General features: G+C 46.6%; 1 protein-coding gene across 1 annotated transcript in view; it reads right to left on the reverse strand.

Moving 5' to 3' along the window:
* Positions 1–23,927, reverse strand: part of LOC119954896 (thyrotropin-releasing hormone-degrading ectoenzyme-like) — a 136,139-nt gene that overhangs the window by 19,024 nt on the left and 93,188 nt on the right. The window contains exons 7-12 of the mRNA XM_038780529.1: positions 21,532–21,597; positions 17,686–17,751; positions 15,119–15,306; positions 12,591–12,679; positions 6,141–6,274; positions 4,019–4,074 (exon numbers count right to left, since the gene is read on the reverse strand). Of these exons, the coding sequence (XP_038636457.1) occupies positions 4,019–4,074; positions 6,141–6,274; positions 12,591–12,679; positions 15,119–15,306; positions 17,686–17,751; positions 21,532–21,597 (599 nt within the window). The remainder of the gene's footprint in view (positions 1–4,018; positions 4,075–6,140; positions 6,275–12,590; positions 12,680–15,118; positions 15,307–17,685; positions 17,752–21,531; positions 21,598–23,927) is intronic.

The raw sequence follows: 23,927 nt of genomic DNA on the forward strand, positions 1-23,927 counted from the left end.
TGCCCGAGGCTGCAGGGGCAGATGACAATGACATGTTGGTCTCGTGCTCAAAACGATCTTAAAATGCAATGAGTTCATCAGGGAGGGGTGGCTGCTGCCAGAGATCATACTCAGCTTTGTTTTGTAGCCCATATGTTGTTCTGCTCTTATTTCCTATGTTCTTTCCAAATCACAAAAATGTCTGGCATTGAAGTAATCATGCATGTGGGCCTGCTCCGGGCAAGGGTCTTCCAGAATTTTCCTTCTAGGTGCCAGAGCTGACAGGAATGTAGATTGAGAAGAAAGTAAACGTTGAATCTGCTGGCACTTTGACCGTAACATTTACTGATGAGAGAAGCAAGACATCTTGTTGGAATCGGGTTTTAATGAGGGTGTCATGGGTCTCTACCAGCTCCATTGCTCTGGCACCTGCAGCTGTAGCCACACCAAGCACTCCTCCATGGACATTAGCCTCTTCCTTGGCTGAGGAGGCATCCGGCTACTCCATCTCGCCATCTGAGAATTCCTTACCCATTTGCCGTGAGAAATTACGTAGGGAACAACAGACGACTATGATCTGACAGACTCTCTGTGGTGCATGCTGCAGTGCACCTTGTGAACGGTCCAGGCAGCGTTCCAATGATTTGTTTTATTGTTGACCTTGTTGAGGCACAGGCAGCGTTATACCTCTCCTCTGCTTGACTTTCTGAGTTCCATACAGGTGTCATGAACCAGGTCTTCTGTGGACATCCCTTGTCCGCTGAAACCAGCCCTGCAGTTGCTGAGGTGAAGCAAACAGTGATGGCACCTGAGAGTGAGTGAGAATGTAAGAGTGGAGAGGGCTCCCCAGGAAGTGAGCACACACCTGAAGGATTAATTTGTGGTGATCACAGGGCAGCTGCGCATTGAGGGAGTGAAATCCCGAGTGGTTTATGAATGCCCTGGATGATCTGAGGGAGATCGTCGCCCAACATACATGCAATCAATTGTTCTGTGTGCCTGTGGAAATCCAGCATTGACACCGAGTACCACAGCTCCCGCTGCCTGGCTCCCAGAGTCTGTGGTGAATCTCACAAATTCATTATTCTGAAGAGGGCACTGGTGTTGCTTCTGTGAATAGCAGACTGCAAGATGCTGCACATGTCCCCCATGGAGCCAGCAAAAGGCCCACAGATGTAGAAGTTCAATGGAATGGCGACTTTTAAAGCTACTGACATTGGATTGCTTCCTATCAACAGGAACTCAAGTCATCCTGAAGCAGCTGACATGGATAAGGAACTGAATGCCTTAATATGCTCATCACCTCTGACATTAGGAAAAATTCTCCGCCCCTGCTTCCCGGGAACGCAAATCGTGATCGGGTGGAGAATCGGGCGTCCGGCCGAAATTTAGGTTCACACCGGGCACCGAACCAACTCCTATGCTCCATGCCGACAGCGGGATCGCGGTTCCCATTCATGCTTGAGTGGTGATGAAGTGCTGAGCTGGAAATTGAATGCACTTAACTCTCTTTGATGTGTATGTTTGTGGTTTCAGCAGTTGGACTTATTCATCCATGAAGAAGATGAATAGAGCAAGGCTCACAGCTGCGTTGTGCAAGCTGTCAACCACAGTCAACTACCAGAAATGAATGGCTGGCTTGCAGCTAATAGATCTGATGGGTTTGATCACAAGTCTCTCTCCAGGAATGAACGTGTGGTGCTTCCAGGTACGAGTTACAACTAATATTTTTTCACTTCCCATGTCTGGACTGCTCTCTAGTTTCCAGACATGGGTCTTTTTTCTGTGGGGATCTTTGGAGGATCCTTCTTTTTAGAGGGTCTCCATGAGGGGTCCCTTTAGTTAGGGGGTCCCTATGAAGGGGTCTCTTTAGTTAAGGGGTACCTATGGGGGGGTCTCCCGATTAAGAAGGTCCCTGGGGGGTCTCCCTATTAAGGGGTCCTGGAGGTGTTCCTTTAGTTAGGGGAGCCCTGTGGGGGACTCCCTAGTTAGGGCATGGAGGGTCGGGTTGGTTTACCCCGCTACTTGGGGCAGGGGTCCGCCCAGTATATCCGGCTGCTTTGCGAGGCAGGGAAGGAGGGGTCTGATTGACGGTGTGGGGAGGGCGGTGATAGCCCGATAATGGTGCCCGGAGTCAGTGTTGGGGTGGGGTGCAGGAGGGGCTGGTGACCCTCCCATAGTATGTTGGGGGGACGGGGGAGGGGGGGTGGGGAGGTCAGGAATTGTTTTGCGGCCTTCGGAGATCGGGATGCCGTTTCAAAATGCCGTCCCAATCTCTCGATACACTGAGGTGTTCCGGAGAGCGGAGCTCCCCAGTGTATAAAACGGGGTTATGCGCAGCCTTGGCCACATGTTCCCTGTCCATGACCCTTATACGCAAGTCGTGTTGAATAGCCATGTGTTCCGCGGCACTGCGAACACAGGGAAACACGTGGTTAAACGCACTTGCTAGGAAACTTTGTCCCCTTTTCGGAGAATCATGGCCATAGTTAATTGCAAAGGTACCATTTAATCTGGCAAATTAATTTAGCTGTAACACGCTAATGCATAAAAAACGCATTCCCGCTGCTTGCCGTCTGAAGCTCAATTCGTTGAACCTTCAGTCCATTCCAACCTCAATTCCCTGCCCTCAGGAAGCCGATATTTATTCCCTAACAAAATTGCATGTGCCTGCCCGACTTGTTTCCGGCTGGTGGCAGCAGCATGAGATTCCGGCCGTATGTTCCAACTTTACCCTTTGGAGAACCAGTTTCATTTCATCAGAGAACCCAGAGGAAAATACAATTAGTAATTTTTTGCCATAATAAAAACGCAGCAGAAAATCCACCGGGGGCCTTGTGCACCTGTTTCCTCTACCTGCATCTGGCGAGGACACTGGTTCCTAAAAGCGTGCACAAAAAGATTATTTTTAAAACCATGACTACTGCAGTCGGACACACCGGACACACCCTAACCCAGGCTTTTAACCCTTAGATTGCCAAATGTTCATTATCCAATATATCTAAATCCTGCATTCGTTACACATTAAACTCAGTGATGTTTAAAGTGTGGGGGGGGGGGGGGGGGGGAGGTGAGCACAACACAAATATCAAAGTGAATAGGTTGTGAACTAAAACTATTTTCTTGACAAAGTCTTAGCCTGATTGAAGGACAGTGGCAACTCATTGAGGCTCTGAAATGAGACCACGGGACAGGCGACACCATCCTATGAAATTAGGTTAGTTAACACTTAAACAGCAGAGAGAAACTTCAGAGGAATACATGAAGCATTATTACATCCTGTGGTATAATTTCAGGGTTGCAGTGTGAGTTATAGCAAAATGCAGAAACAATAAATAGTTAAACTTAGTTTGCTGATTTATGACCTCGTGATAACAGTACTCCAAGGGATAATACTGAACTATGCTTATGTGTAATATAACCCATTATTGGTTTGATTTACTACTTGAATTGTGAATGGGTAACCTACTAAACCTCATTCCAGCAAACCTTTGGCTAACTAACTGTTCAGCCATATGAAGAGACACAGTGATGGCAAAACAAGCTCTTCTAACGACTCACTGAGGTACTGCATACAACACTTCCGACCGGATACATTAACTTGCTTCCCGGGGGAAAAAGTGGTGTTCCAATCATCCGATAACCTTAATAATTCACAGCACTGCAATAATCTGTGCACTTATTCGCCTAGTTAGTCACTAAAGGCTGCAAGTATCAATACCATTGAACAAGCATCCGAAAGGAGTAATGAGCCAGCATATGTGAGATTGAGCTGTATATGACAGAAAGAGCAAAGACTTCTCTCTCTTTAAATGACAGAAATACAAAATAACAAAAACCATAATTCACTTTGAATGAAATCATATGGTTCGAGACTAATAACCAATCATATAGAGTAATTAATATTATGTTGCTAAGTTGTTTTGTGACTCTCATTCCATACACAGATTTGTTTCTATATTCCTGTGGAGTATCAGGTTAGTGTCTATGGTTGCAGATTTCACTGAGTTCCTAGTTTGACATGAAATACAAAATGTACCTGGCTAGATTGAAAGCATCATCGATCAGACCTGCTCGGTTACCAACTGAGATCACCTGTCAGGATCAACCAGACAAAGAAATTATTTAGCACTGGAAAACGCACCAAACGTGCTTGTGTTTAAAACAATGGGTGTGATTCTAATGCCCCGTTGTTCACTTCATAACTCCCATTATTCAGCCCCTAAGCGGGGTTCGCACCGGGCACCAAAATAATCGCAAAGCTCCCAACTTGTGGCACCCTGCATAATCTGGTATGCTCCCTTGCTGGGTGTGAACCAGGTTCACATATTTAATTTAGTCTCTGAACTCATTCAAAGATGCTCAGTCGGTTCGAAGTTGGAGTTTTCCAGCTTCCCAACAGATCAATACTGGTTTCCACAGGCCATTATGGGGGGGGGGGGGGGGGGGGGGGGGGGTGTCAAGGAAGCCATTGGGGTGCCTGGGTAGATCCCAGAGGGCAGTGCCAGGCTGCCAAGGGGCACTTGCAAAGGGCAGGACCTGAGAGGGGACATGGCTATGAAAGGGTGGGGGATTGAGGGGGAGGGGGGAGAATTGAAGGGGACACATGTCCCGTACCAGCCTCCCGTACCAGCCTCCCCGGACAGGCACCGGAATGTGGCGACTAGGGGATTTTCACAGTAACTTCATTGAAGCCTACTCGTGACAATAAGCGATTTTCATTTTTCATTTTTTCATTTCATTTCATTTTCATGAAGGGGGGGCCTGAAGGGGTGCATTAAGTGGGCATGGCCTGGAGGGGGTGCATGAAGGGGCGGTGCCTGAGGGGGGTACATTTAGGGCATTGCTTGAAAGGAATGCATGAGGGGGGCCTGAAGGAGCTTCTTAAAGGGGGCGAATCTTAAAGGGGGGGCCCTTGGCAACCCCAAAGCAGGGTATCCCTTACTTGGGAGGGGGTGGCCCAATGCCATGTCTGTGGGGTGGGGTCGCAGTGTCTCTGGGTGGTGGGTCTGAAGAACCTTCAACTTAACTTGGAGATCAGGCATCCTTTTTAAAGGGATCTCTGAGGTCCAGGTTTTGCTGGCATCATTTGGTCCCCATTCTAGAAAAACTTTTGTGTGGGGGACTTCAGTGAGAATTTCCCAAAAAAATGAAATTACACTTAGGGCACGCCAGAAAAGCAGCTCGCCGTGGTGAAGCCTAGCCATTGAAAGCTGGGAGACCCCGCTCCGAGGATCTACCCAGCTCGCAACGCCTCACAAGATGCAACACGACCTCACGAGATGTTGCGATGTGAATCCCAGTAAGCCTCACTCTAATGTGCAGATTCCCAAGGTACCTGAGGCTTCGGGATTCAATTCCTTCACCTCAGAGACCGCGGGCGAACGCCGTTCAGCACAAACGGGGACCAGACGGAACGGCACTCGTGAGGGTCTCCTAGGGAATTTTAGATGGTAATGGTCGTGGGTTTGGTAGGTGCTGTCTAAGGAACCTTGGTGAGTTACTGCAGTGCATCTTGTAGATGGTGTACAAGGCTGCCACTGTTCGTCGGTGGTAGTGGGTTTGAATGTTTGTGGAAGGGGGAGCAATCAAGTGGGCTGCTTTGTCCTGGATGGTGTCGAGCTTCTTGAGTGTTGCTGGAGCTGCACTCATCCAGGCATGTGGAGAGGATTTCATTACACTCCTGACTTGTGCCTTGTAGACGGTGGACAGGCTTTAGGGGGTTAGGAGGTGGGTTACACGCCATAGGATTCCTAGCCTTTGACTTGCCCTGGTAGCTACTGTATTAATGTGGCTAGTCCAGTTCAGTTTCTGATCAATGGTAACCCCCAGATGTTAATTAAGCTCGGGTTGTGGGGCAGGTGGGGATTGCTTCGGGGGTCTCAGAGATCGGGACATCATTTAAAAATGGCAGCCCGATCTCTTGCTACAATGGGGAATTCCAGCGAGCTGGAGATCCGTACTGGACAAAATGGGGCCATGTGCTGCCTTGGCCGAGTGTTCCCCATTTGTCAACGCAAGTCGCACTGACTGGTCATGTGTTTCGCAGCACTGTGAGCGCTGGGAAACACACGGCTAAACACGTTCGCTAGGGGACTTTGTTCCCTATTGGGAGAATCTTCCTCGATGTATGACAGACACAAAGAATGCATACGTTTTACCTCAGGATTAGTCATGAGCTGCTCAATTAACAATCTCCAGTTCCTCAAATCGTAGTTAACCCGAAAGTAGCCAGTCTGATTCAGGTTTCCTAAAAGCCAACTACTGTTATCCAGGAAGTTGCTTCTGTGATGTTCTGTCAAATAGAAAGGAGGCTAAAGGTTAATTCATTCACAAACAGCATTCAGATTTATTGCATTTGCTATAGAGTGGCTTCTGTGATGCTGGTACTTCTTGTATGAATTGAAGGAATCAAGAAAACAAACTTGTGAAGTGTGGTCATTGTGGTAATTTGGGAAATGCAGTAGCCAGTTTGTGCACAACAAGATCCCTCGAACAACAATATAATAATGACAAGATCATTTATTTTTTAGTGATGTTGGTTGAGGGATAAATATTGCCCACCAGGGAACTACACCCCCCCCCCCCCCCCCGCCCGCCCCCCCCCCTCTCCGACCACCACCACCACCACTCTTTCTCAAGATAGTGCCAGAGGATCCTCTGTGAGAAGGCAAACAGGGTTTTAGTTTATCATCCCATCTGAAATACTGAGGGTGAGAGGTTCCAGTCCCGCCGGCCACTGGGGTCATCCAGATCCACCGTAAGTCAATTGGCTTCTGGCTGGGCTGCCGATCCTCCCACCATGAGTCCTGACTGGACAGCAAAATCACCTACGATGCGTCCTGCCATGGCAGGGCCAGAAAATCCCCAGCCTGAACCTCTGGCAATGCAGCATCGCACTGAAGTATCAGCCTCTGATTTTTGCACTCACGCCTGCAAAGTGGGTCTTGACAATCAACCTCGAACTCATGAAGAACCATGAGAATAACTCGCGACAAGAGTTCCATGACTGACATGCAGAGAGTGAAGGTGAAACATATCGGGCAGGGCGTACTCCACCCAGACAGTCGGCTAGCAACCCGTTCCCGCCCACTCTCAGAAGCCCACTGTCTTTTCTTGCTCGATTGAGCTCTGATTGGTAGTGGGAGGGTCTTGCACCGCCTTTAGAAGGAAGCCCCACTATCGCCCTGGGGCGGAGGGCCGAGCGGGGGCCATTGCAGCATCAAGGGGCAAGCCAGTGGAATAGAGAGGGCTAGAATTCCCAGATCGTGGTGGGGAGGGTGCCCCAAATCTGAAGGGGCCCCCAACCCCCTTCAACCCTGTCGTGTTAGGTATATTGGCTGCAACTGGATGCAGATTAGATCAGAAAGATACCCCAGACCTTGAAGTTAGTTCAATCAGCTTTATTGAACTAATAGCACAGTTAGCACAGTTCTCTGTGAGTTTGACTCTCTGCTAACTTAAGTTTGGTTACTCTGTCTGACTAGCTCTTAGCCACGTGGTGGAGGTGTGTGATTGTAACAACACCCTTGACTGACTCTCTAGATGTTCATCAGTGGGAAGAGGCGGAGTGGGAGTGCCTGGTGTCTTTTATAGTCAGATCCCACCCCTGAGTGTCCTGCCTGCTTATTGGTCATGTCCTGTTCTCTGTGTCCATTAGCTGCTTGTCTGTATATCATTATGTCTGTGTGTGTACCTGCATATCATGACAAGCTCAGGATTGAGAATTATTTATTTTCCCAAGTGGCTCTGACCTGCTCTCGCCAACCTAAAGATTGAGGCTGGGCAGGAAAACCCCCTGAAATGGCCATGAAGTGGCTGAATGAGGGCTATAATGGGGGAAAGGGCAGCTTTCCTGCCTGAGGCCCTGCCCACCCCACTGTGAAATTATATCTGGCTCAGGGTGGGCTAGAGCCCAGAAGGAATCCCATCCATGCAAATTTATGCTCTCCCCACCCCCCCCCCCCCCCCCCCCCCCCTCCCCTACCTCAGATCCCGCCCTGGGGTGGGGTGTGAGTAATTTTGAAATAATGTTTCAAACCTCTTTGAGCAGTTTTCATCAATGTGGTATCGCAGCACCTTTAAGGAGGCAGGGGAGATTGCATGGATTTCCCGTATTATGGCCCTTACGTGACAAGAGTGCATTAAAAAAAGGTGCCACTGAGCTCCAGAGTGTTGTTGAAGGGGAGGTCAATCAGGTATGGGGTGGTGTGGCCGTGAGTTGCGCAGCAGGATCAACAGGCACAGCAGAGAACCAGACACGATCCTCAGGACTGGACCAAAGTCAAAAGATTGGGAAAAGTTCTTTGAAGCGTCAACCCAAGTCAGTGGTGGACTTCTATCGTTGTGGGGAGGGACTATCCCCAAGAGACCTGCCATGTTTGGGAGTTTTTGTGTTTCCGATGCAATCACGGGGGGTCACATTCAAGTATGTTGGCACTCTAAGCATGGCACGCCAATGCAAATAAAACCAACAGCAGAGCAGTTCACAACGCAATGAACATAGTAGAAAAGAGCTCTGAAGAGGAGCATGCAATGTATTGGTTAGATGCAGTCCAGTTGGATATGACGGCCCCAACTCAAATTGTCATAAGGGTAAAGGGCATTACCCCTCAAAATGGAAGTCAACACCGGGGCTTTGGCAATGTTTGTGGGTGAGTAGACTTGCAAATATATCCATGATAGAACTCAACACTTAAGTTTGAACAGCTTCATAGCCAAGCTTGAAAATCCTGGGAACCACCAATACACCCAGTGGTAGATAAAGAGCAAGAGGCCAATCTGTCCTTGGTTTACATGGAAAGCCACAGACCCAGTCTGATGGGAAGAGTCTGGTTACAGAAGATTAAGCTCAATTGGCTGGAGATTTTTACAATTACAAAAGGTGTTTTTCACGAGATCCTGAGGCGGTATGAAGACATTGTCCACAAAGAACTAAGCCGGATCAAAGGTATTAGAGACAAATTCTACGTCAATCTGTATTTGTATTGGCCCGAGTCCTCTCGAGCCAGACTAGTGCCCTATGCCCTGCATCAGAAGATAGAAACTCAGTTTAATAGATTAGAAGAACTGGGCATAATATGCCAGTTTAGATCTCCAAATGGATGGCCCCTATAGTCCCTGTTCTCAAACTATATCGTCTGATAGGAATTTGACGAAAAATCAGGCTGCCCAGTTGGATAGGTACCCAATTCTCCGGGGAGGGGGGCCTTCTAAATTGGATCTCAGCAATGCTGACCTTCAATCAGAACTGGACGAAGAAAGCCAGAAGTTTGCCACAACAAATATCCACAAAGACCTTCTTCAGTACGGAAGACTACCATTCGGTATCACTTCAGCCTCCACTATTTTCCAGCATACAATGGAAACCTTCCTTCAAAGAATTTCCAAAATAATGGTCGAACTCCACAACATTCCAGTCACCAGCACCACCTGTGAAGAGCACGTTTAGCCTAGAGGAAGTGTTAAGAAGGTTTCAGGACACGGAGATTCATCTCAAATACGGAAAATGTACTTTTGAGGCATCAAAAGTGACGTATCTGGGGTCTTGCGCTGATGTGACAGGGCAGACAAAGATGAAAGTGTTGACACGCAGCGTCGTCTGATGGTCAGGCATAAATAAAACCATTGAATAATTGGTACACGGCAGTCCCTGCCACCATCAGTCATTCGCGATCCTTGGGAATAGCCAGGTCGCCAGTGGACCCAGGTTCACGTTGACTACGCGGACCCTTTAATGGGCAGGATATTTTTAGCTTTGGTGTATGCCCACTAAGTGGCTGTCTCTACAGCAGATGGGGACCATGACCCCGGCGGCCATGGTGGGTGCCTTGGGCCAAGCGTTGCTACTCATGGACTTCCGGAGTCCATTGTGTCTGACTGTTTATAGCCAACGACTTCCAGACTTTTGTCTGAGCTCATGGCACACGACACACTAGGACGGCCCTGTGCCACCCTGAGTCTAACTGTTTAGCAGAGAGAGCGTTCAAACGTTCAAGAGTGCAATGCAGAAACAGTTTGACACACTGCTATGCCAACAATTGGCCAATTCTTTATCGTCGCACTGTCCAACGCCCCACACCACCATGGGGGTGACAGCTGCTGAGCTGCTCATGGGCCCTCGCCCCAGAACCGTTTGGATCCCATGTTTCTGACTTTGGCGGGGAGGATGGAAGCATGTCAGGCCTCCCAGAGAAGAGAAATCAGGCTGCGCAGAGGGACGACACACTATTCTGGGCGGGGGACTGGTTTTGGTTTGTAACTTTGCTTCGGCGTCGCTTTGGCTAGCTGGACAGAGTGTGGCCCAGTCAGGATCTGTGTCATACATGGTCAATATAAACGGAAGGACTATCAAAAAGCACATGGACCACATGAGGAGTCAGGGGCTGACAACCACAAATTTGAAACCAACAAGTTCCACTGGTGTTATCAACAGTCCTGTAAATGTTTCTGGCCAAAGGGAACTGAGGACTCCTGAATCCACTCAGCCAGCTGCACCAGTGGAAGCCGGCGAGACCAGCTCTCCTGTCGTTGAGGTGGTGCCTCCTGAAATGTCAATGGCTGCTGACAACTGGACCTCCTTGAAGAATGCTGAGCCTGTGGGTGGACTGCGGATGGACCAGGAGTATTTGGAGGTCTCCAGACCGATTAATTTTTTTGATGGACTCCCAATCCCCTGTTGTTTTTTGTCTTGTACATAAACCGTGTGCATAGTTTTTGTGTAGCATGTTGTCAAGGACTTAAGGGGGAGAACGATGTAGTAGCGTGGCCCCTTTAAGGGGGCAGGCTTGATGGGCCACGTGACTGGCCCGGGGCTAATTGCGCAGGAGTGTGCAAACCCCGGCCAATAGGGAGTTAATGCGGGTCCCTGGGAGCAGAACCCTGGGCAGTGTGCAGCCTGGAGCCGAAGGGATTAGACCTGTTTTCTTGTGCCTGTTACGTACCTGCCTTTGCCTTTCATAAATAAATAAATCCCTTTGTTAACTACTGGTAACTGCCAGTTTATGTATCGAGCACCACAATGTTACCCAATTATCACAACCTTTTCACTTGAACCCAAATGTGAGGATCTTCAATATTAAGGCAAAGAGTAATATGGGATGGGAGGCTGAACACAGATCACATCATAATAAAATAAATAAGAAGTAATTCCATAAACTGTTGAAGGGTTATCAACCAGTTTATGTAGTTAATAGCCGTGGGCAGATCTTGCCAGATCTTACCAGATTTGGAAAGCAGATCACCCTCTGCGCCGAACAGTTCCGTGATTCTGTGACAAATAACAAGCCTTTACATATTGAAATACTAGAGTCATTTTTAACTGGCTGTTCGAGGTGCGCAGGAATATTTGGGGTTCAGCGTGAGACCTTGATCATTTTAATACCTGAGCCTCACTTCAATAAAACAGGAAATATAACCCACTTCAGACCATCAGCACTGACGGCAAGACAATAATAATCAGGTTGGGTACCTGAGGGCCCTGGGGATCCAAGGAACGGCCCCATCATAATGTCAACAGAAAGGAGGAAGGAGGCTGAGAAGCCGATAATGCAGTCGAGAAGGAGATGCAAAGCTGAGGTTGTGTCGGCTCAAGGACTCCATGCAGGGATGAGGGGAGCATTCCTACTCTTATTGCTCTCCAAACGTTCCACAGAATAGTTAACATTTTTGAAACCTCACTGCGACCCCCTTCTGACACCTTTGCATCCCCTGCCATGGTTTGGCTGTTGGGTTTGACTCCATGAGAGCCACAACATTTCATTGAAAAACAGGATGGCCGCTGCTGCTTCTCAGCTAAGTTAAGATGGTTCCAGGTGTATGGATCAGGATTTCTGTGCCACTCTTCTCACTATCGTAAAACACCATTTCTGGTGCGTGGGTGAATAATAAACTCTGCTCTTATCACCTACGTTTCTGTCAATAGGAATTATCAAATTATCTCTTTAACAACTGACTGATTGTCCCTGGTAAGATTGTAGTTCATCAGCGACAATGGGGTCAGTTGAACTCCAGAGACTGCAAAAAAACACTTTTAAAATCTTGGAAGATCTGGCAGCATCTGCGGAGAGAGAAACAGTGGACGGAATTTCCCAACCCTTCCCACCAATGGGATCATCCGGTCCCACCGAATATGACCTCCCCCAGCGGGTTCACTGTTAGCGGAACAGGCAAAAAAACCATCGACATCGGCGCAATGGGAAAATCCCACCAGAGCGTTCACGTTTCAAGTCCAATATTTTTCCAAAGAAGCAGCCGTAGTATTTTGCTTTAACTTTTAGATCTTATTTGCCTTTCACCACAAAGTTAATCAGTCCAAGTAATAAGTAGCTTTGATTCTAATTCATGATTGTGTTAAGCATGCACGACAGACCATTGTCTGACTTGATTACACTCATGGTAAAGGCACTTTGATTTTACAACTTCATAACACCTGGGAAACAGAAAGTAAAACTGAGGATAATGTGTCGTTTGCTCCACTTCAGAAGTAAAATACATAATTTCAACATCAAAATTCTGCGGTAATGGCTGAACAAGATGTGAGCCTGAAGTTTAGTAAGTTCAAAAACCAGATTTATTTAGTCGAACAATATATTAATAAATTGTGGCAATACCTGTTTTGTTATTAATCCATATCATTGTCTCTGATAAGATATGGCTTAAGTTTCCTACCACAACAGTTAGAGGAATTTCCCACAAATAGCTAGAAAAGTAAAACACAAGAGGGTAGAAATTACTGTCAGAGATATTATTCGACAAACACGTCACCCACTCATACCTAATCCCTACCTCCGCTGTGTACGGAGGCATTATCCTGTTCACACAGTAACATCGCTGACAATAACTCTCTGCCCTAAGATCTGTTATATAAATAGCCTGCGAGACAAACAGAAGAGATGCTTTCAGACATCAGACAGATAAACTATGGTTAATTTGATTACACTTTTCAAATGAGGTACATTGTGCCTGAGTGTTGGCTGTATATCCAAAATCAATCGGAGATACTGCTGCTTGATCCTCATGTGGTAAATCCACATTTATTCTAAGTCCTGGTCCGAGCTTCAATTAACTTGTTTCAAGGTTGATTAGTGTCCAAATTTTACTTTCTAAAACAAACCTGGGAGCTGTGATAAATTTGGTTTACCATACAATAGTCACCAGAGAGGAAAGACGTGAGGTGGCTTTCATAAGGATTTGGCTTTTGTTTTTAATTCAATTTGGTATTAGGTGTTTGATCCTTGCTCTGAATCCAGGATTTGTTTTTCAATAACACTCCATTCCAAACACCAATATGCCAGCTGTAAAATTCCAATTAACTTTTCAATCCCCCCACTACACAAGGCAATTTCCGATCTTACTATGGATTTTACAAAACACATGTCCACAGCAAATGCAGCACATTAACTGGCTCGCTACACTGAAAATAATAACTGGGCTGTAAGTGCAAATGATCGTTTTCTGAAACAGATTGCACGAAGAATTGAACACTTTTCAAACATTAAACAGCGTACTTGCTGAATTCAAGGCCAATTAATAATTTATTTTTTTCATTAACTTTGTGTCAGATCTTGCGCACTCTGGTGTGAATGAACACGTTGGCTTTCCTCGAAATCAAAAATGCTAATATCAAAAAGCAAGACAAATTGGAAGTGAAAATGTCAATATTTACTTGTCCTTGAAGCACAGAAATGTTAAAGGTTGTCAATGGATTGGAAAAAAAAATTATAGGTTGTACATTTAACCTGTTCTGTTTTGCATTTGTGCGGAACGGACATAAATATTCTATAAAATTTGACTAGGTGCATCATCCACACGGTGGGAGACGTTTTCCTGGTAACTTTGAGGAGGGCTTGGATTGGCAGGCCTGGAGGCAGTTTCCTAATTGGCCATCTCTGGGAAGACTGCGCCCGAGGTCTGTGAACAGGATCCAAGCCACTTGGTGATGGCAAAACAAAAGAGACAGAACTTCTCTTTATTGAGAGAATTTATTGACTTGTTCAGTCTCTCACACCCAGTGTCCCAACTATCCACTATTTATACTCCTTTGATTAGAAAGAACATCAAGAAATTAAACATAAATGACAGGGAGTGATCGCCTATTTATATGTGTTCAAAGACATTAGTTATTACCTATTTCTCTTAATTTTAACAATGTGATTCGCATTAACAAACCTGAACAATGTAATTGATAAGACATTGACAAAGACCCGCCACAGGCGATCTGGAAACCTGCGGCGGGATTCTCCCCTACCCAGCGGGGCGGGGTTCCTGGCGTAGCGGAGTGGCGCCAACCACTCCGGGGTCGGGCCTCCCCAAAGGTGCGGAATTCTCGGCGCCTTTGGGGGCTAGGCCCGCGCCGGAGTGGTTAGCGCCACGCCGACTGCGGCAAAACCGGCGGCAGTGGCCTATGACGCCCGCCGCCAGGCACCGGGGCTGCCGCTGACGTCACCACCGGCGCATGCACGCTGGGGGATTCTCTTCCACCTCCGCCATGGTGGAGGCCGTGGTGGCGGCGGAAGTAAAAGAGTGCCCCCACGGCACTGGCCCGCCCACCAATCGCGGGCCTGGCCACCGTGGGGGCACCCCCCGGGGTCCGATCGCCCCGCGCCTCCCCAAGGACCCTGGGGGCCCGCTCGCACCACCGATCCCGCCGCCACCAGAGGTGGTTCAAACCACGGCAGCGGGAGAGGCCTCTCAGCGGCGGGACTTCGGCCCATCGCAGGCCGGAGAATCGCCGCAGGGGCCTCGCCGATCGGTGCGGAGGGCACGTCGATCGGCGGGCCATGATTCCCGCCCCCGCCAATTCCTGCGGGGTTCGGAGAATTTCTCCCCTGATGTCAAGCTTGTGACTTGAAGGGGAAATTCAGCCAATTATCTCATTCCCCAATAGCGATAATAATAATTATTTGTCACAAGTAGGCTTCAAGGAAGTCCCTAGTCACCACATTCCAGCGCCTGTTCGGGGATGCTGGTAAGGGAATTGAACCTGCGCTGCTGGTCTTGTTCTGCATTACAAGCCAGTTGTTTAGCCCACTGTGCTAAACCAGCTCCTATTGTATAAATATCAATATCTGCTTTTCCACCATGTGTCTAATTTTCTTTCCAACTCTCCGCGCATGTAAATTGAATCTAAAACTGTTACCTGTTATTTGAGAAAGCTGGGTTAACAGATTTTGTAGTGAGATCATAGATGAAGTGTTCTTGGCTGATTGTTAAAATATCAACACTGCTCTCATTCCTAACAATGGTGACAACAGGATACCCCATCTGTAATGTCCAACCGTCCATAACTTCTTTCATGTTTATGTTTTTTCCAGTTTTCTGCAATGTCTGTACAAAGGCAAAATATTGATATCTGAGGCAACACAGATGGTTTACAGCTCAAAGTAACCTTAACAGCACTAGGTCATTCAATACCCATTATAGTCGTACTTGTACAATCGCTAAACTTTCCACTTGGATAGCTGTAGTGAAATACGGAATCTCTCACACTATACTGGCATTCTCGTCAACCAGAAATATTATATATTGCCAGTGAGGAGTTATAACTGGATTACATTTAAATAGGTTTACCTGGTGTACAACAATGACTGCATATATATACAGTGCCTTCAACATAATAAAACATCGCAAGGTATTTCAAGGAACATTATGAAGCAAAATTGGACACCAAGCCACATTAAGGATATTAGGGTAAATGGAATACACCTGGTCAAAGAGATGAGTCTCAAGGAGTATCTTAAAGGAACAGATAAAGAAAGGCTTAGGGAGGTAATTCCAGATTTTAGGACCTAGGTAGTTGAAGGCATGGCCACCAATGGTGGAGCAATTGGAACAGGGAATGCTCAAGGGATCAAGATTAAGGGCTGAATTCTCCCATCTTGCCCATGGTGGGCAGGAGCGTAGAATCTCGTGGGAGACAAATAGGTGAAAACCTGCCAGCGTAAAATAATGTTGCAATTCTCCCAAGGGCAGGTTAATGGCAGGCCGGTCTTCTTGCTGGCTGATGGCATGAACGCCTTTTGCATTCATTTGCATCTCATGAATGCTAATTAGAACAGCTGCCCATCAGGCCTTTCAATCTTGCATCTCCCCAGCAGGAAATTACATTGGTCTAAACCCGATTGTGAAAGAGTGGCATGCTCAAGGTGGCCCTCAGCTAGCAAGACACCTCGGGGTGAGTGCAGCAAAGCCTTTCTGCCATAGCGCTATGCTGCTCATGATGTGCTGTACACCACTCTGCTGGGGATAACCTATTCCTAACTATATCTCCACGCCTAGCTGGTCTTCATGGACAGCACCGTGCTGCTGAGCCCATGGACCCTCCTCTGTCACTGAGTTGGGTCAGTACAGTGCCTGGAGTTGGGGAATACAGGGATCTCCTTGCCCCTGATGCCACACAACAGTGTCTATCTGGACAGCCCTGTGCTGAGGGACTCATGCAGACGACGCAACAAATGTCCAAAGTTAAACCAAGGGTGGAGTGCGAGGTGAGGTTCGGAGTAGGGAGGGTGGGGTGCTGTGGCCAGACAACGACAAGGGCTGCATGTGAAAGGAGAGGTGTGCAAGGAGAGGGGAACGGGGGAAGGGCGAGGACTCATGATGGCAGGCAGAGAGCAAGGAGGTGGATGAAGAAGATGAACGATGGAAGACAGAGGGAAGATCAAGGGGAGGGAAGCAGGACCTCAATAAGACTACATGAAAAGCTGACAAACAAGGGGGTCAAAGGGATATCACATTGTTTACTGGAAAGAGATGTACAAAGACTCCAGATGTGATGGATAGAGGTCCAAGTGGGGCATGGGCTGGCGTAGAGGATGGTTGAATAGTGGAACCGATTTCTTCTTGAGGCTGCTAACATTTTCCCTCTGGATTTCTGATATCCTGCATGGTATTCTTAGTTCTACAGCATGTTTTGCATTTCTGGTGTGAAAATAGTTTGTGAGTCACACGTCGCTGCTATATTTGCACATACTGTGCTCCCTCTCTAACCCAACCTCTTACCAATTCCTCTCTTGCCATTTTGAATGTCTTCTTCCTGCCCTGTCCTTCTCATTTCTGCATTGTTGGGCCCTTAGATAACAATGTTAGTCTAATACCTATACCAAGTTTAGTTCTTTACCGAAATGTGTATTATGCAGCAAATTAGGACATAAAAAGCAGCAACAATATCTGAAACTGCAACAATAATTGATCCCATGCCAAGATGAGATTGAATTCAAAAACCTTCCAAATGCCACAAAAACAAACGAGATGAACCTATTTTAATATTTCGAAATAATGAATAAAGATTAAAGATTACGACATATGTTTCAGAATTGTGCTGGAACAGGCAAAACAGTTTGACAATACTCACTGGAAAAAATCCTTCCACTAAAATGACAAAGAACTGTTCAAGACTAATTCATTTAATGTGTGCGTTGTGCAGAATGACTAAGGTTAGAGAGTGATTCCAAGGCGAATTGCATACCAACGCTGATATGCTGTTGATAAAGTGCTTGAGCCTTTTGATGTATCCCTGTATTGTAACACATGCAAGGCTATGTGTTCCAATAATCAGCACCAAAAGATCCTGGTCATTAGTACCAACGTTCTCAAGGAAGCACATATAGACGAGGATAAAGCATGCAAAACTAAATACAGTATTGCCGCTAATGCTTTAGTTCAGATGATTTCCACAAAACACAACACTTTAATGGAAAGGGTTACCTCTGTAAGTTTGTTCCACAGGTCATTCCTTCCTGCATTACCATACATATGTTCAGTTAAAAAGTCCTAGATTGGATAAAGAAAAATCTGAATTGAGAAGAACCTCGACTCATGATTGAGCAAATAATTCACTCGCCGAAAAAAAACGCAATTGTGCTAAGTTGTACACCCTTGGGACTTAAATTTACTTATGGCCACAAATATCTCAAAACTATGAAGTCATGTAATCATATTCCTGAGCACCTAAACTATTTCACATGAAATCTTGCAGCAGGAGCAACATTGTTCTGAATGTAAACAGTGGAGGTTTGGCCCCAATCCTAAATTACCAGTAATCCTGGCTGTTTCATATTTGTCGTGCCTTCAGATTTCATTAAATGATTTATGCAGCCTCTTCAGAAGTAAAGAGACTGTGGATAATTCCACACAGTACAGCCAAAGATAAGCCAGTTCTATTGAAAGGGTTCTTTCGTAATTAGCTGGTGTGATTGAAGTGCACATTATTCTTTCCAAATTCATGACAGGAGTCAGAATGAAAAGAAAGGCAGCAGTGTACCTCTGCAGTATGTTCCAGCCAGGGTGAACACTCTGTCTCCAATTTTAACTGGTGCAAGAGGTGAGGGCGGAGCCACCTAGGCAGCTGTCACGCTCAGGCCATTCCAAATTGTGGCCCTTACTTAAATATTGTCAACACCAATCTACAAGATGATCAGAGGATTAGATAGGGTGGACATTGAGAGCCTTTTTCCTCGGATGGTGATGTCCAGCACGAGGGGACATAGCTTTAAATTGAGGGGAGATAGATATAGGACAGATGTCAGAGGTAGATTCTTTACTCAGAGAGTAGTAAGGGCGTGGAATGCCCCGCCTGCAACAGTAGTGGACTCGCCAACACTAAACGCATTCAAATGGTCATTGGATAGGCATATGGACGATAAGGGAATAGTGTAGATGGGATTTAGAGGGGTTTCACAGGTCGGCGCAACATCGAGGGGTGAAGGGCCTGTACTGCGCTGTAATGTTCTATGTTCTATGTTCTACACACGCACCAGAAGCAGAAAATAGACCAGTTTGTTTCTCCTAGATAATTGAGAGTAATTTATGCTATTTCCCTTCAGCGATCACTGCTTGCAGGAATAATGCAATCAGCAAATCTACCCTTAACTAAGAATCGTTAAATTGTTAATGAATTCTTAAAAGTGAAAAGCCATTCATCGACATGTTAGTGATATTGCTTTTAATATCAACTTGGGGAAATCTTCACAACTGGATCTTGGAAGCCATTACAATGACTGCTTTAACTCTGTCAGTTAGCCATGAATGTGAAATTGTGATGTCAGCTAATTTAGAAAAAAACTTTTACAGTATAATGGGTTGCAAATGACAGGTAATGATGAAATATCAACATTCATTAAACATAACAGATGGAGAACGTGCAAACTTGTTGCTGCCTGTTTATTTGTATGTTGGCTGCATGCAGCGAGCATTAAACGCACAATGGTTGACTCTGCCTACTTCTGACAGAAGCTCCCTGCACACACACTAATGCCCTCACTAAAATGACAGCCAGTACAGCATAGGTACATGTTCAGCAGTCACCATTTTGGCACCCATAGTGTCATAAAGAACAGGCGCTTTCGAGCGGAATTTCACAACCAGCAGTGTTAAGAGCACATTGGCGGAGCAGACTCAATGGGCCAACTGACCTACTTCTGCTTACGTCTTATGGTCTAAGGATACTTACTCTGCTTCTAGGAAATGGCTGCCGCCTTGAACATGAGATAGAATTGCAAGAAGAAAGCCTGAGCTGCAACAATGCATAGTCGCAGTTCCTTAATTTTACTTGACATTCTTCTTTATTATGTATATAATATATTAATGCATTTTAAATAACAACTCAATAGTTCCATGAGTGTTCGACCTTATGCTAAGGTAAACTGTGTAACAAATCTTTTAAACAATCCCTGCAGAGCGAGGAGAAGAAACAAATTGCTCTCTCTATTATAATTGCACTGTAGGTGAGCGACAATTTACTTTGACTGATTATTACCTGTTAGCGAAAGATTAACAATTCATAAGTCGTGCCCAAAATGGATTAGACAGATCAATATAGAACACTGTGTGTTATCAACAGCATTGATCTTGTCCGAATTTGCAACAAGGATAGCAGAGAGGTTATCAGCACTTTCCAATATACTGGATGAAATCTGGCAGCAATGCAGGAATCCAGATGTTGCTTTGAGGGATGTGCTATTGCAGTCTTTGCTAATAGACTCAGCATTAAAATGACTGCAACACCATGAACTTGGCGTTCTTGCCGATTTGTTCCACACTAAATAGGACTGAACAAGTTGGGGAGTAAGTGAGTTTTTAAATGGCGTAGTGAATAATTACTGACCAAGAATCTCTCTGACCAAGATTATAAATTATATCATATTTGGCTCCTTTTTGTCAAACAGATGGTCTCAAGTTAAGAAATCTAATTTGGCAAATACACAATGTACTTTAATAGGATGTACTACTGTGCATGTTATTTATTATATCGCTCTTCCTGGCAGGTATTACCTGTGAATAGGAAAAATATATTTGACTATGGTACGTATACATCATGTACTATGCCAACCACTGTAAGTAAGTCCACTGTGGGACTGGGGACAGGCTGACAGAGAGAAAAAGGCATATAGGCCTAAAACAAGAACTATGAAATAAGGCCCTGACTGGAATTGATATTGGCCGTCTGCCAGGGCACTCAAGCCAACACAGAAACGCATTATCGCTGGATGGAACTTTGTGATTACCCACTTACAATACTTATCCCGTTTACACAAAAGGACAAACCACCACGTTAAGAATATATAACTTTGAGACAGTAGTGATCAACTTCGTAGCAGGATGAACGATGAGCAAAGACTCCATAATGGGCTAATAGCTGGTCAGACAAGAGTGTTTCAGAGGACAATGGATTTGATTGAATCAACCTGGCTGGACAGGGGTATCCTGTTTAATGAGTTTAAGTCTTGATAGCAGAACAGAACTCAGGCCAGGTGTGTATGGATCATAACTCAGCAGTACCTGGATAGAAGAGGGAACATCGCAACACATTGTCATTGGCAACCTGAGAACTCCTGGGAGCAACCATCGCAGAAGAGGAGACTTGAATTCGGAGCTCAGAGAAGAAGATATCCACACCGAATGGGTGTAGCCTGGCCAACCTCCTTCACTACATCAGTTAATACCTATGGGGGCTGGTTTAGCTCAGTTGGTTAGATAGTTGGTCCATGATGCGAGAGCAAGGCCAACAGCGTGGGTTCAATTCCCATACATGACTGAGGTTATTCATGAAGGCCCTGCTTTCTCACCCTTACCCCTCGCCTGAGGTGTGGTGACCCTCAGGTTAAAACACCACCAATCAGCTCTCCCCCTCAAAGGGGAAAGCAGCCCATCATCATCTGGGACTATGGTGACTTTATTTACTAATACGTAGCACTCAGCTGTGAATCTGAGTTGTATTCTCTGTGCTTGATTTTGAAGATTGTAATACCCAAATAAAATAGAATTACAGTGGACAGTGGATGCTTTCTTGTGTCTGTCTAAGCTGGTCGAGAAAGTTTTTCTCAGTCAACACCACCTTAAATGCTGAATACTTAAGTTAACCGGTAAAAATTACAAAAGTTACCAACATTGCAAGTGCAGTCCAAATCTATTTGCATTCTTGGGATTTTATTGTACTTACATTGAGAGACATGCATTGCACACACACCTAGATCAGAAAAGTCATGCACAGCATTGTAAGATGATCATATGTAGCCAGATATATAACAATCACTTTTTAAGACTTTTACCCACCTGCAATCCTATTTGAAATATATGCTGACCCATAAAGTTAGCCACCATTCGAATCAATGCAGCACCCTTGGAATTAAAATCACAGATATTTTAATTACAATAAATGGATAGCAAATCTCCAAGCAGGAATCACCTCAATTCTGCTTTGTATCTGTAGTTTTTTAAATGGAAAACAATTGCTCGCCACTTGCTGAACATAGACCCACTTTAATATTTTCTTCTGTCCTCTTTTATTGTAAATTTCTGTCTGTCCCTTGGACCACCCAGTGATCTTGTTTTGTAGCTCAGAGCAGACAGGACTGCACATGTTCAATCTATGCTGTCCTGTATCTGTGGGAATCCAACAATGCCAACAGGTCCCCGTGCTCAATCCTCCTGCTCATTAGTGTCTACAAGGGAGGACGTCCGGTGGTGGCGGTGTGCTGAGCAGATGCACATCAGTTGGCTCTCCTCCAAGTTAGACCTTGCCAACTTGGCAGTGAATTTATTTGAGCTTTTGGCCCTAAAACCACCTAAAACCTCCCCAAATACAAAAGACATCAACAGTGCGAGAAGGAAAGAAGGTGCCCGTAAACAGCGGCTCGAGGGGACGAAGAGGAGTCAGAGGCAGAAGCGGAGTAAAGGGGCAGGAGCAACGGGCGCACTGACCAGCGGCTCCACGAGGCGAAGCGGAGGCCCAGGCGAACCAGGAGGGGAAAGATTGGCAACCCGAACAGTGGAGCAGGAGCAGACAACGGCATCACACCCCCCACCCCCCACCCCCCACCCCCACCCCGTACACAGGGGGACGGATGGAAGAATGTTTTAAAAAGAGGAACTGACCGCTATGAGGAAGCGATCAAGACTAAGTTCCAGGTGATGGTGAAGGAGGTGGTGACGGAAGCGATGACCACCCTTCAGCCCACGATGGACAACCTGGGACGGTAGGTGGAGGCCCAGGAAAAGACAATCCTGGACCTGGAGAAGGCATCAACAGTCCAGAGCAACAGGATCTTGGCTGTGGGGGCTGAGGTGAAGAGGTTGGTGGCGGCTCAGGGGAACTTAAACGGGAAGGTCAAGGACCAGGAGAATAGGTCCAGGCGGCAAAAGGTCCGCATCTTGGGTTTCCCAGAGGGGATTGAGGGAAGGGACCAACGGGCTTTATCGCCCAAATGCTGGGCAATCTAATTGGAAGGGAAGGCTTTCCAAAGTGTAATGACTTAGACTAGGCCTTTGAGATTGGCCAATTAGAATACGAGTTCCCTGATTAGTGGCGCTATCAGGAAACCCCTTTCTCTGTATATAACAGAGAGTGTCAGACCCTCTGCACTCCCAGTGTAGACAGCAACCTGAATGCACCTGGTTGTTCAGCTGTTGGTTTTGTAAATAAAAGGAATTCTGGTGAAGGAACTTCTGCCTCCGTGGACTTATTACACAAACCCCCTCCGAGATCGACAGGGCACACAGGTCGATCCGGCCTAAACCCAAAACTGGGGAGCAGCCGAGAGCAATCATTGCAAAACTATACCGAGTCCAGGACCGGGAAAAATCTTGAGGAGGGCGTGACAGACAAAGTTGTGCTCGTGGGAAGGGCACAGAATCAGGGACATTGGGGCGGACTTGGCAAAAAAGAGGGCCGAATTCAACAGAGCAAAATCAGCGCTATACAAAGAAGGTGTGCGATTTGGCATGCTATTCCCGACCAGACTCTGGGTCACATACCGGGGGAAGGAACATTATCTCAGCACCCCGGCGGATGCCAACGAGTTTGTAAAAACAAATAACCTGGAGGGAGAGCAGACACGTCTGCGGTGAAGGCGGCAGGGACAGAGGAAGAAAGGGAATGAGAATGGAGGATGGACCAAAAACAAACACTGTAATGTGGACTATGTTTTTGCGCGGGACTGTGCTGCCTCGTTTTCATCTCTTTTCACAGTTTGAAGATGGGAAACAGGGAGAAGGGAGCGAGAGTAAGGGAAGCAGGCAAGGAGGTGAGATAGGGGGTGGAGATGGGTCAGTAAAACAGGGCCAGGGCTAGACCAGCACTGAGAGAGGAACCACTGTACTAGCGGGGAGGGCTAGCACGGGAAGCCAGGCAGTAAGAGAGGCTGCAGCGCACCTCTCAGGGGAGAGGGAGCGTCTGGCCAAAGGGGGGAAAACATAAGGGGGGGACAGAGAGGAGGGGGACAGTGGGGCGAATAGGAAGGAAACAGACATGTGGGACGCGCAGAATAGGAAGGGAACAAAAAGACAAGGCAGCGAGACAGATACAGGCCTCGGCATGCATGGAGTAGGGCAAGGAACCAAGATGGCACTGCAAGCAGCCACACGGGAGTCCCCCTGGGCAAAGGGAGATCCCGGAGACCAGGCGAAAATGGGAGGACGAACTGGGGACTGAAGTGGGCTGGGGTCTCTGG

Source organism: Scyliorhinus canicula, chromosome 20 (assembly GCF_902713615.1).
Source record: "Scyliorhinus canicula chromosome 20, sScyCan1.1, whole genome shotgun sequence".
Taxonomy (NCBI): domain Eukaryota; kingdom Metazoa; phylum Chordata; class Chondrichthyes; order Carcharhiniformes; family Scyliorhinidae; genus Scyliorhinus; species Scyliorhinus canicula.